The sequence below is a fragment of the Leucoraja erinacea genome, chromosome 5 (assembly GCF_028641065.1).
Source record: "Leucoraja erinacea ecotype New England chromosome 5, Leri_hhj_1, whole genome shotgun sequence".
In the NCBI taxonomy this organism is placed as follows: Eukaryota; Metazoa; Chordata; class Chondrichthyes; order Rajiformes; family Rajidae; genus Leucoraja; species Leucoraja erinaceus.
The window spans coordinates 15,818,473-15,832,804 of NC_073381.1; the positions used below are offsets into that span (position 1 = coordinate 15,818,473).

Below are 14,332 nucleotides of genomic sequence, written 5' to 3' on the forward strand. Positions count from 1 at the left end.
AAAACATGTTGGTTATTTAATAGCCTCCGGTTTTAAATTTGTGGAATCAGTTTAATACTTCAGCAATAGTCTACTCCCAGGAAAATGTGTGTTTTATCTGCACATTGCATTCGGAGCAGAGAAAGTTAAAGGGAACATTAATAGAGGCACTAAAGTCATGACAAATTATGATAATGAAAATAAAGAAATAAGTCTTTCCACAGGGAGAAGAGTCAAGAGCTGGCCATTCAGATTCAAGTTGATTAAAATAATCTACAAGTAGATGAGGGACGTTTGTCTTTTATACTATGTGTATTATGACTCGCTGAAAGGATGGAGGATCGAGATTGAGGATAATTTTGTAAAGGAAATCTTGAAGGGAAACAAAGCAGGGTTCAGAGTGGATGGGAATATTTTCAGTAACTGGATGAATGTCCTTGCGAAGATGATGGTGACTTGGCTTCATAAGCTTCAGTTGTCATCCCACTGAAGATGGTCCTGCAGTGCTGGTGGAGGAAGGTACTTCAGGATTTTTGACCCTAAGACACTGAGGGCTGGTGACACTTTTCCAGACCAGAGTGGTGTGCGGAGAGGGAACCTGCAGGTACTGCTGTCCCCACGTGCCTTCATCTCTTGTTCTTCTTGTTGGTTGAGATCACAACTTTGGGAGATATTGCCCGAGTAGCATAAGAGTAGCCATACCACTGTGCACTGGTGATGGAGGGATGAATGGTTACAGTGGTGGCGGGGTTTGTAATCAAGCATTAGTTTGTATTGCTGATCTATGCAGTCAAATCACCATTTTCCTTAAGCCCGTTAATCATGATTTGATATCTTGTTCCAAATTTCAGACCTGGTGAATATGAGTCAAGAGGCATATTTTATCCTGTGATATTGAGTGAGATAGGACTCTAGGGGCTAGTGGAATCAAGGGATATGGGGAGAAGGCAGGCACGGGTTATTGATTGGGGACGGGTTAATGCTGGCTCCTCCACCTATTTTCTATGTTTCTATTTCTATCTAGGTTCTGGGGTTTTGTTGATGCTGGAGCCAGTTTGGCAGATGGAGATGGTGGAAAGGCTTTGGGATGTCAGGATGTGAAAGAATGCCCACACTCTTACACGCTCTCGTATCTGCAATATATGGAGTGATGGGGGGGGGGAATCAGTGATGATAATGGCTTTGAATTTGAAGGGTAGGAGGTTAGACGTCCTTGATGGGGTTGGTCATTTGGATTGTAATTGTGCCCCTCGAATGAAATTGATCATTAGCTGTTTTGATTGCCTTTCAACAATCAGAAATATATACTGCACCTTATTACCTGGAGAATTTCATGGAGTCATGTCCGTTTTCTGTTGTAATTTCTGTTTGTTCAACTGTACATGATGCTTAACCACTGATGCTTCCCTCATTTCCTCAGACGTTAATGTCGCATCCCCCGATGAGAAATCTGTGATCACTTATGTGTCGTCGTTGTATGACGTCTTTCCCAAGATTCCAGAGGGTGGAGAAGGCATCAGTGCAAATGTAAGACCCTGCAGTATATCACCATTCATTGACTGCTGACCCATTTTTACTCTTCACCTTTTGCATTTGAGGTTGTCTAATGGATTCTTGAAACGGAATAACCCTTGTTCAAACTTGTTTTGGGCTTCTGCTAGGATGTAGATGTCAAGTGGATAGAATACCAGAACATGGTGAACTACCTCATCCAATGGATCAAGCATCATGTGACAGTTATGTCAGATCGGAGCTACTCGAACAATCCTGCAGAACTTAAGGTGAGATGTTTAGAACATAGAACATAGAATGGTGCAGCACAGGAACAGGCCCTTCAGCCCACAATGTCCGTGCTGAACATGATGCCAAGTTAAACCAGTCTCCTTTACCTGAACGTGATCCATATCCTTCCTTTCCCTGCATATCCATGTGCCAATCTCAAAGTCTCTTAAATGCCACAATCACATCTTCCTCTTGCACCACTACCAGCAGTGTGTGCCAGCTACCCACCAAAGATTATAGAGCAGAGCAAGATGCGCAACTCTGGGGAAAAAAGCGTAATATGACATGGGTATGACATGACGCCATTTTATTGAGCTGCAATAAAATTTACAATAATAATAACTAAATATGTGAAGTGATCGATACTATATAAAACACTGTTCCCTACAACACTGATTACACCAAAGATGATAGAGCGGATCAATCTTTGGAACGGATTACACCAAAGATACTAGAGGAGCATCGCCCGCTGCCTCGGGAGCGCAGACCGCGGGCAGACGCTTGAGGCTCTCCCGCCGGCCGCCTTCACCTGGTATTGGGGGGGACCGAGAATCAGTCCTCGATCAACTCAGGAGTGGAGGAAACGTCCTCGTCCCCCAAAGACACTAGAGGAGCCTCTAGTATCTTTGCTTTTCCCTGCGACCTGATGTAAGAGCAGATTTGTATAACTGTGGAGTCCGCCCCCTCTACCAAAGATGTCGCGTTTGGCATAAACAAATGGCGGCCGTGACGTTCCGTTACGTACAACACGTCAACCCATTGGATTTCGGAGGAGTGGTCTATCTTGCTCTGCTCTATAATCTTTGCTACCCACCACTCTCTGTGTTTAAATAAAAACATGCCCGGCACATCTCCTTTGAGGTTTACCCCTCTCACCTTAACACTGTGCCCTTTAGTCTTTAAGATTTCCACTCTTGAGGAAAAAGGTTCTGGCTCTCTACCACATCTATGCCCCTCATATTTTTATATATCGCTATCAGATCTCCCGTCAGCATCTGACTCACCTGAGAAAGCAATTTGAGTTTGTCCAACCTCCCTCTAAACAAATACCCTTTAATACAGGCAGCACTCTGGTAAACCTCTTCTGTATCCTCTCAAAAGCCTTCACATCTTTCCTGCAATGAGACGGTCAGAACTGCACACGATGATCCAATTCTAATTTAATTTCAGTTCAAGTGTGGAAGAATAATTCTATGAAATTTAAGCAAAATACTGTGAATGATGGATATGTGAAATAACTTGACTTCATTCCCTCATTTGTGGCAGTTCCTTTTATAGCAATATCTTAATTATCAACCCTCTCCTTTTATAGGCACTTTATAACCAGTACATGCAGTTCAAAGACACAGAAATCCCACCGAAAGAGATGGACAAAGTTAAAATCAAGCAGCTATATAAATTGTTGGAGGTAGGTGCACCTCACCTGTCACATGCTTGCATGGCCAAAGTGCTTTCACTGTTGCAAGACTGAAAGATGGGTAATGGTTCCCAGCGGTTGTAATCCTGAAATAAGGCAGAGAATGGTGTGAATAATGTAGCTGGGGAAATCTGTGGAGAAACAGAATCAATCAAGCTGGGAGATTTCATCAGAACTAGGAAGAGTCGGAAGTTGGACTTGATTTAAGTTGCAGAGAAGAGGAGGGATGGAAAAGATGCAGAACAAGTCATGAAATGTGTAATTTTGTCTCAATTATTCTGCATCCACCCCATCCCACCTCTACACTGGAGAAGGGTCCTGACAATTCCCTCCCCAGTGCTGTCTGACCCACCATTGCTTTAGGTTTTACTCAACATTTCAGCACCTGCAGTCTTGGTTTATACTCTCTAGAATTTAGGAGATTGAGGGGGGATCTTATAGAAACTTACAAAATTCTTAAGGGGTTGGACAGGCTAGATGCAGGAAGATTGTTCCCGATGTTGGGGAAGTCCAGGAACAAGGGGTCACAGCTTAAGGATAAGGGGGAAATCCTTTAAAACCGAGATGAGGAGAACTTTTTTCACACAGAGAGTGGTGAATCTGTGGAACTCTCTGCCACAGAGGGTAGTTGAGGCCAGTTCATTGGCTATATTTAAGAGGGAGTTAGATGTGGCCCTTGTGGCCTAGGGGATCAGAGGGTGTGGAGAGAAGGCAGGTATGGGATACTGAGTTGGATGATCAGCCATGATCATATTGAATGGCGGTGCAGGCTCGAAGGGCCGAATGGCCTACTCCTGCACCTAATTTCTATGTTTCTATGTCTCTTCAGCCTTCTGAAACATTATGTGTCCATTTCCCTCCACTGATGCTGTCTAACCAGTTGAGTTCCTCCAGCACTTTGTTTGTTGCACAGTTGAGGAAATTTGTAACTCATTTTGAAACGTGTGAATTGTACGACCACTTTGGTTATTGTAGTTCTGTTACGTACACTGCAGCGGAGGTTGCTCAAGAGGTTGCTCACAAATGAGGGTGGCTGAGATCCAGCACGGAAACAGGATCCTCGGCTCAGTGCTGACCTTCAAGCGCCCATTTATACATTTTATCCCCTCAATATTCCCATCAGATCACAGGATGGCACAGTGCTGCGGCTGGGAGAGCTCACAGTCAGGGTCCGTGTTTGATCCTGTCCTCGGGTGCTGTCTGTGTTTAGAAGGTTAAGGGGGGGACCTGATAGAGGTCTTTAAAATGATGAGAGGGATAGACAGAGTTGATGTGGACAAGCTTTTCCCTTTGAGAATAGGGAAGATTCAAACAAGAGGACATGACTTCAGAATTAAGGGACAGACGTTTAGGGGTAATATGAGGGGGAGCTTCTTTACTCAGAGAGTGGTAGCGGTGTGGAATGAGCTTCCAGTGGAAGTGGTGGAGGCAGGTTCATTGGTATCATTTAAAAATAAATTGGATAGGCATATGGATGAGAAGGGAATGGAGAGTTATGGTATGAGTGCAGGCAGGTGGGACTAAGGGGGAAAAAAAAAAATTGTTCGGCATGGACTTGTAGGGCCGAGATGGCCTGTTTCCGTGCTGTAATTGTTATATGGTTATATGGTTATATGTGTGGAGTTTGCATTTTCTCCCTGTGACCGAGTGGGTTTCCTCCGGGTGCTCCAGTTTCCTCCCACTTCCCAAAGACGTGTGGGTTTGTGTAGGTTAATTGGCCTCTTTAAGTTAGGGAATGAATGAGGAAAGTGGGATAGAGTAGAACTGGTGTGAATGGGCGATCGCTGGTCGGCGTGGACTCAGTGGGGCAAAGGGCCTGTTTCCGTGCTGTATCTCTAAACTAAAACTAAACTCTACTATTTACCTACAAACTAAGGGTAATTTATGGAGGCCAAATAACCTACGAATCTGTCTTTAGGATATGGGAGGAAAGTGGATCACTCACGGTCACAGGGAAACCTGGCAAACTCCACAGGAGGTGAAGGTCCAGTCCTGGTCGTGGGGTTGGCGGGCAGCAACTTCACCAGCTTTTCCATTGTGTTGCCATAAACCACGGGAGTTAGTTACTTAAGGATTGTATTGAGCTCAGTAATTGGAGCAATGTAGACCATCTCATTCTGGACACTATCTGTCTACTGTCACTGCTTTTAAAATAAATTATTTTGAGTCACGAAGTGTCTCTCCATCAGCCCCAGGTCATGTGACATTCGTAATTGAGAAGATGATCTGTTGCCACCAGTTATAGAGTCCTGGAGCTGCACAGCACTGAATCAAGCACTGTGGCACACCTCGCCCATGCTGACCAAGATGGCATATTTAATTAGTCCCATTTCTGGCCCGTGTCTCCACTGTGGTTGTTTTCCACAAACTCTCCTGTCTCTCCGTATGGATACGAGGCCTCTCTTTATCCCACTCTGTTTAAGTTGCAGTACGGGACAGAACTGGATAACTTTATTCAGAGCCAGGACTTGATTCTCTTCTTTGCCAGTTTGCTGTGCTGTGTCGATCTTTTAAAGGAGTGAACTTGGACAGTTTTATCGTCTCCATTTATGGCGACAAGGAGAGGTAGTAATAACTTTTTTTTAAATTTCAAAATAAACTATATTCAATTAATAAATATATACTGTAAAGGAACTGTGCAACAAAAATTCATCCAACATTCACGGAGGCTATACATAATAACAGCCCAGCTGCTTTTGGGAACGTGCTGGTGAACTGACACCTTCAACTGCTGCACTGTGCATGGAGGAACTAATGCCATGTCACAGTCGGGTGGGGACCTAGGATTTTAATCTAGGAAAATGGTTTGCTATTTCTGGACCTTCCTTTGTGTGTTCAAAACTGAAGTTGTAAAAGTTTCAACTTTGAGTGCATTATATCTGAATGGCACCATGTTTAAACTCGAAACCTGAGAACGGTGAGTTCACAGATCAGTGAGCAGATTTGGAAAGAAGCATTCTGTGGGTCTTATTTCAGCATAGATTTTCACTTTGATTGATGTTTTTGAATGGGCTATTATTTCTCTGTGTCTTTTAAATAATGTCTTTATCATTTCCGTCCACTTTGTAGACAATAGCTTGAGGTGGAGCATTCAGAACTAGTAAAGAAAGTCAAATGGAGTTGAGTTCATATTGACCCATATTTTTTGTGTTATATTAAGTCTATTCTTTGTATCCCCGTATAATTATTCCCCTTTCCTCATTTAAAAAAAATGTAAGACTTTCTCCACCTTTTAAAAATGATTGGAGTAAATAATTACCAACCCCCTCCAAACCAACTGCACTACCCTCCCTCCGGACATTAATTCTTGCATGTCAGTTGTTATCTTCCATTGAACTATTTAAAATTAACCAGGTCTTTACTTGACGTCAATGAGGCAAACAAACCTGGGCCCAGAACTATGCATTCTTCCTTTGGGTTTGGTCTGTTTTGGAAACTTGTGAAGAAAATAAGAGATCCGTATGTCATCCTCACCCGACTTTGAGGTGGCACAGCGTCAAAGCTGTTGACGTCCAATCTATTAGATTAGAGATTAGATTAGATTAGATTAGATTAGATTAGATTCCTTTATTTGTCATTCAGACCTTTCGGTCTGAACGAAATTTTGTTGCCTGCAGTCATACATGTAATAAATAACAAAACACACAATAAACACAAATTAACATCTACCACAGTGAGTTCACCAGGCACCACCTCACTGTGATGGAGGCAAAGTCTTAAAGTCACTGTCTCTTCCCTCCTCATTCTCCCTCTGCGCTGAGGCGATATGTTGTTGCCCCACTGGGCGATGGTAATTCAGTCCCGCGGTTCAACCGAGCTCCGCGAGCGGACCGGTTCAAGCTCCGTGGCCCGGGGTGGTCGAAGCTGCCGCCCTCCAGTCCAGCGGACACAGCTGTTGCCGCGGGAGCTCCATAAAAACAGGTCACCAGCCTGTAACCTGCGAGCTCCCGACGATGTCGTCCACTGGCCCGCGGACGAGCCTCGGATTCAGGTCGCCACCGTCGGAACGCCGCCTCAGCCACCGGACCACACAAGTATCGTCTGTGTGCGTGAGGTTCCTCCAACATTCCAAAGATGTGTGGGTTGGTTGGTTAATCGGCCACTGTAAATCACCCCTGGTACAGTTAAGCTCATTGTCACGTGTACCGAGGTTCAGTGAAAAGCTTTTGTCGTCTGCTAACCAGTCAGCGGAATGTCAATACATGGTACAGATGGGTTTCATGAGATTTGGGGGTGTTGATGGGCAGGTGTGATGGTATAAGTAAATCACAGAATTTAAGGGAATTGATGTGAATGGGGCTGGTAAATGGGTCCATGGTCAGAAAGGCCTGAATCCATCTTGTATAGAAGCTGGGATGTAATGTTAAAATTGTACAAGGCATTGGTGAGACCAAATCTGGAGTATGGTGTACAATTTTGGTCGCCCAATTATAGGAAGGATGTCAACAAAATAGAGGGAGTACAGAGGAGATTTACTAGAATGTTGCCTTGGTTTCAACAACTAAGTTACAGAGATAGGTTGAATAAGTTAGGTCTTTATTTTCTGGAGCGCAGAAGGTTAAGGGGGGACTTGATAGAGGTCTTTAAAATGATGAGAGGGATAGACAGAGTTGATGTGGACAAGCTTTTCCCTTTGAGAATAGGGAAGATTCAAACAAGAGGAGATGACTTCAGAATTAAAGGACAGAAGTTTAGGGGTAATATGAGGGGGAACCTCTTTACTCAGAGAGTGGTAGCGGTGTGGAATGAGCTTCCAGTGGAAGTGGTGGAGGCAGGTTTGTTGGTATCATTTAAAAATAAATTGGATAGGCATATGGATGAGAAGGGAATGGAGGGTTATGGTATGAGTGCAGGCAGGTGGGACTAAGGGAAAAAAAGTTGTTTGGCACGGACTTGTAGGGCCGAGATGGCCTGTTTCCGTGCTGTAATTGTTTAATAGTTATATGGTTATATGGCTCTATGATTCTATGGATCTCTTATTGTTTTCCAGGTGTGGATTGAATTTGGTCGGATAAAACTGCCTCAAGGCTATCACCCAAATGACGTGGAGAAGGAGTGGGGGAAGTTAATCATCGCAATGTTAGAAAGAGAAAAGAGTTTGCGCCCAGAGGTGGAAAGGTTTGTGACAATTAAGATTGGTGTGATTTTATGAAGTAGTTTCCTTATAACCGTTCAAACATAAATACTGTGGAAAACACAACGTGCTTGCGAAAATCAGCAGGAAAGGTGGAAGAAATGGACAGGCGACGTTTTGGGTTGGGTACTCTCTTTAGTTGGAGATGCCTCAGCATCTTGCATCAGTCTGAAGAAGGGTGCCAACCCGAAACGTTGTCTGTCCATTCCCTCCGTGGATGCTGCCTGACCCACTGAGTTCTTTGTGTTTTGCTCAAGATTATAGCATTGCAGTTGCTTGATTCTCTAAAATACTGTGAAACTGGAAATTAAAACAGAAAATGCTGGAAATAACTGATGAGACAGCATCTGTGGGATCAAGAAAGGTGGTCAATGCTTGAGGTTATCAGAACTGTTTAATTCTAACTATTCCCCGTTGTGAAGAAATGTTGTTGGCCTGACACATGAGCTGTTTCCGTCGTGTTTGCTTCCTGACCTGCTGAGCAATTCCTACATTCTGTGTTTACTTCCCCTATCTGGGCAATGATTGTCCAATACATTAAATCTGATTCCCATGCAGGAGCATGCACCACAGGTGCTGGGACCAGTATTGAGGGGTCCTATGGTGCAGTAATTGTGCAATTTCATCTTCTTCATCAAATGCTGTTACAGATTTATTTCCCATCCCTTAGAATCAATTCTTGATGTTCAGGTTGTAACATGACAATAGCAACAATGACTGGATATTAGGAAGTGATAACTGGTGACTTTGAACATTGAACAGGACAGCACAGGAGCAGGCAGATGAGATCAGTTTAACTTGGCAACATGTTCGACACAAACATTGTGGAGCAAAATACAATTTTATATTTATACAAATTTATACAATACAAACTGAAAGCATCTGCATGTAAATGATCCATATTCCTCTATTCCTTGAAATTCCATGTGCCTATCTAAAAACCTCAAACGCCACTATCGTATCAGTCTCCAATTTCACCTTTTACAATGTGTTCCAGACCCCCCACCACTCTCTGTGATAAAAAATACTTGCCCCGTACATCTCCTTTAAACTTTCCCCTTCTTACACTACAGCTGTGCTCACTAGAGTTGGACAATTCCACCCTCGGGCAAAGGTTCTTGGTGTCTACCCTTTCTGTATGCCTCTCATCATTTTATATACTCCTCTCAAGTCTCCCCTCAACTGCCAATGTTCCAGAGATTTTGTTCACTGTGTCGAACAAGATTGTTCTGAAGAACCTTTAAAGATTTCCTGTTCCATCTTCTAGTCACCATCATTGCCTGAAACCCAAAAGTCCAATAACTTGGTCTAAAAGCACTCAAAATCTCTTGCATTTGGAATTTTTTTTCAATATGATCAGACTGAAGAAAGGTCTCGACCCAAAATGTTGCCCATTCCTTCTCTCCAGAGATGCTGCCTGTCCCGCTGAGTTACTCCTGCATTTTGTGTCTATCTTCGCTTTAAACCAGCATCTGCAGTTCCTTCCTACACAATGAGTTCTAGTTCATAATCTCCAGAATAAACTCCATGTGTTGCTTTCTAGCTCCATATGTAACTATTTCTTTGCTACTATTAAATAACTTATCCTTGATATTGTGCTTAAAACCCTTGTACTCTTTCCAACATTAATGACTTTATCATACAATGAAGGGTTTGTTCTCTTTTTGAACCGAATCCAGGAAAATAAGTTGAGTTTCACATTAGAGATTGTAAATTGCTGGGTAGGCCGAAACTCATGGTGGGAAATGCATGCAAGGCAAGGCAAGGCAAGTTTATGTGTAAAGCACCATTCGTGCAAACAGCAATTCAAGGTGCTTTACAGGAAAGAAATAATAAAATAGTCAATAATTAAAAATTGCAAAACAAGCGATACGACAAATGTATGAAGAATAAAACAACGTCAATGAAACAATAAAACGATTTTAAAAAGCACATTAAAAGGGTTAAAATTAGACGGTTAAGATTACCTGCATGTCGGGTTATGGACAAGCTATAGTAAACAACAGTGTTTTTAGGCCTGATTTAAATGCGCTTACAGTCTGTGCACACCTCAGGTGTTCAGGGAGCTTGTTCCACAGGTGTGGAGCATAAAAACTGAATGCTGCTTCAGCCTTTTTAGTTCTGACCCTGGGAACACAGAACAAACCTGTCCCTGAAGACCTGAGGAGTCTAGGTGCCTCATATACAACAAGAAGGTCAGAGATGTATTTTGGACCTAGACCATTCAGTGCCGTTCAGTACCATTCATGCAGAAATCTACGTGTGTGCAGAAAGAATTGTAGAGAATTTAGTGCCAGACTTTAGGCTTTAAATTTGACTGTGATTTAGTTGCTTTTAATTATCTGCCACAGCTTTTCACATATTGGCTCACAACCAAGCCTATTTCCAAAGCAAAGAATTACTTGCAGATTTGAAAGCCACAGAGGCAACAGGGTAAGTCAATAAAGTGGTTAAACAACACACAGGTGTTATCCTTTACTCACTGAGGGAGGGAATATGAGGTGCAGGTGATTATGCTGGAATTATTCAAAATACTGGTTAGTTCACAGGTTGAGCACTGTGCATAGTTCTGGTCACCACATTACAGGAAAGTTGTGATTGCACTAGAGAGGAAATTAATGTGGAGCTGCAAGGACTGTAACATTTTAGCTGTGAGGAAGAACTATTTTAGCTATTTTATTTAAGCTATATTAATTGCTGTAAGCTCACATTGTTTTCTTTCGAACGGAGGAGACTGAGGGGAAGTTTAAATTAAGAGTGATCTAGACAGAGTAAGTAAGAAATATATATTTCCTTTAGCAGCGGGTTCGGGAAAACAGGGCCATAGATTTTGAAGCTTGATGGTTTAGAGGGGAAACCAGGAAAAATATTTTCACCCAGAGAGTAGTGGGGGACAGAAACTCTGCCTCAAAGCGTGGTGGAAGCAGATAGTCGCAATACAATGAGTACTTGTTTGTGCACTTGAAGATCTGTGACCTGCAGTGCTGTGAACCAGTGCTGGAAGGTTAGTTTAGGTAGGGTGACTTTCTTTCAAATGGCGCAGACATGATGGGCTATTTGTGCCTTGAATTTTCAATGATTCTCTGATTATCCCAACTCTCACCCACTTGACAACCAGTGAAATTGATGGCAAGCCCATTGGGCCACTACCTGTGGGAGTGTAGCACTCTTTCTAGACGGCACCAAGTTGCCGCTGGCTTCACCTGCATGTATCTGAGAGTGAATTTCAATCAACAAGTCTGCTGACTGCGAGATGTAAATTCTACCTCTGAGGCACAACTTGCATGCATCGTTCTCCTAATGCTGTCGGAGAGTTACGTGATACCCTTGGTGAATGCTGGAATATGTTTCAAGTTTCAAGCCAAGTTTATTGTCATGTGCAAAAGTACAGAGTGCAATGAGGTACAATGAAAAACTTACTTGAGGCAGCATCACAGGCACATGGACATCAATCATACATCATGTGTACATCAATTTATACATTACATTCTGCAAGGGTGAAAAAGACTGCAAAAAAAAGATATTAAGCCAAAACACGATTAGAAAGAGAAACAAGACCATGGTCGAAGAGCTAGTCTGTAGCTTTTTGTTGATGATGTAGGGTTAGTGTTGTATAGGTTGGTTCAAGAGTCTGATAGTTGTAGGAATATAGGTGTTTTTGAGCCTGGTGGTGTGGGACTTGAGACTTCTCTGTCTCCTGCCCAATGGTAGCAGTGAGAAGATGGCATGGTCTGGATGTTGGGAATCCTTGATACTGAAGTCACCTTTTGAGGCAGCACCCTCATGTAGATGCTTCTGATTTTGGGGGAGGGATGTGTCTGCAATGGACCATAGAAACATAGAACATAGGTGCAGGAGGAGCCATTCGGCCCTTCGAGCCAGTACTGCCATTCATTGTGATCATGGCTGATCATTCACAATCAGTAACCCACGCCTTCCTTCTCCCCATATCCCTTGATTCTGCTATCCCCCAGAGCTCTAGTTAACTCTCTTTTAAATCCATCCAGTGAATTGGCCTCCACTGCACTGCCCTCTGTGGCAGAGAATTCCACAAATTCACAACTCTCTGGGTGAAAATGTTTTTTCGCATCTCAGTTTTAAATGGCCTCCCCTTTTTTTCTTAGACTATAGCCCCTGGTTCTGGACTCCCCCATCATTGGGAACATTTTTCCTGCATCTAGCTTGCCCAGTCCTTTTATAATTTTATGTGTTTCTCTAAGATTCCCTCTCATCCTAAATTCCAGTGAATACAAGCCCAGTCTTTCCAATCTTTCCTCATATGACAGTCCCGCCATCCCGGGGATTAACCTTATGAACCCACGCGGCACTGCCTCAATAGCAAGGATGTCCTTCCTCAAAAACTGCACACAATACTCCAGATGTAGTCTCACCAGGGACCTGTACAATTGCAGAAGGACCTGTTTACTCCGATACTCAAATGGTGGACCAGGCTGAGTCCACCACAGTGCAGTCTCGTGCTTTCTTGCTGCATTGAAGTTGCTGAACCAGGCCATAGTGCAACCTGCCAGGGTAACCACATCACCGTGTGTTCCACTGACCCAGAGAGATGAAGGAACTCTGCAGTGTTGTGCATTAGTTGCTGCTGGTCACTAGTGCAATTAGCCTGAGCCTCTGTGACCGCAGGGAGAGATCAGCAGCCACTGTGCCTGGCTTGGATCCTCATCCTTTGGGTACGTACACCTGGGTGTGTATGTGGTGCATATTCCTGGGCTCCGTGAAGCCTACCTCTCAGGTGAGGCATTCGAAAGCTGGTCCTCCTCTTGAACTGTAGTCCAGGGCAAATACACTACTTATGCAGAGAAGGGAAGAAGTTTTAAATGTGTAAGTTAGGGATTTGGAGAACTTTTGGTGATGCGATTGGCGTGGCCTAATTGATGAAGGGAGTGCAATAGTTAAATCTAGTATTGAGGAAATGTTAGTGGTACAGTGGTGGAGCCAGTAGAAATGCTGCCTTGTAGCTCCAGCATCCCAGCTTCCCTTTTGATCCCCGGTGTTGTCCATGTGAAATTAGCACGTTCTCCCAGTCACCACATGGGTACCCTCCAGGTGCTCCTGACTTCCTCCCGCATCCCAAAGATGTGCAGGTTGGTAGTTAGTTTGGGGGCTGCAGTGTGTAATTAAGTGGTGTAACATGAAAGGAATGATCGGGGATGTGGGGAGTATAAAATAAGATGAAGGTAGGATTAGTGAATATAAATGCAGAGTGCGCTGAAGGGCTGATTTTCATGATGCATTGCTCCAAGACTATGATATTCAGTCACCGATGTACCAAAAAAGCTGCAGAAAAGACCAGGTTCTAACCTCAAAAAGATTGCGTGAAACTTTAACCAGTAAACAGTTGGCTATTTGATTTCCATGTCAACTGGTCCACCCAGGTGTCTCAGGATTGCTTTTGTGGGAGAGTATTAAAACCAACACTGAAAGGGAGTATTAAATTGTTTTTTGGTGAAACAAGAGTTTGCTTTGTGGTTTTGCATGTAGGTGGGGCAGGGACAAGGAGGAGTGTCCAGATGTATCAATAAAAGAATTAATGAGGAGCAGGTATGTGTGCCCGGCAGCACATTCCTGACTGTTTGATCAGAACCTAGGACTGATTTAGTCTGCAGCAAAGACTCGCTTGTACTTGTACTGGTGTAGCCAGCTGCCGACAGCAGTGCGCTCTGAGAGCATGGTGTGTGTATGGGGACTGCTGTGCCGTCTCGCTGCTCTGATGGTGACGGGACAAAAAGGCGTTCAGGTTTGAGAGCTGCCATCAGTGCCCTCGCTGTTCAACATGAGCCATCAGGCAATAGTGTTCTGCGGCAACTCGCAGCTCTCCCCATGCAACAGCATCAGCATCAGCAGCAGCTCCATCGAGAGCTCCCCTCTCAGCTCTGGCGGGAGAACCTTTGTTAACTCCTGGACATCCTCAAGCAGCGACTTTGACGGCGTCAGGTAAGTCCGTCATCCCCATAGTGTGCACCGACACCTGGCTGCACTGACGTTTATCTGCTCACTGC

At 43.8% G+C, this 14,332-nt stretch overlaps 1 protein-coding gene across 1 annotated transcript in view; it reads left to right on the forward strand.

The window, feature by feature from the left end:
• LOC129696942 (dystonin-like) overlaps positions 1–14,332 on the forward strand; it is a 529,669-nt gene that overhangs the window by 238,817 nt on the left and 276,520 nt on the right. The window contains 4 exon segments of the mRNA XM_055635073.1: positions 1,400–1,506; positions 1,641–1,760; positions 3,074–3,169; positions 8,169–8,296. Coding sequence (XP_055491048.1) covers positions 1,400–1,506; positions 1,641–1,760; positions 3,074–3,169; positions 8,169–8,296 — 451 coding nt within the window.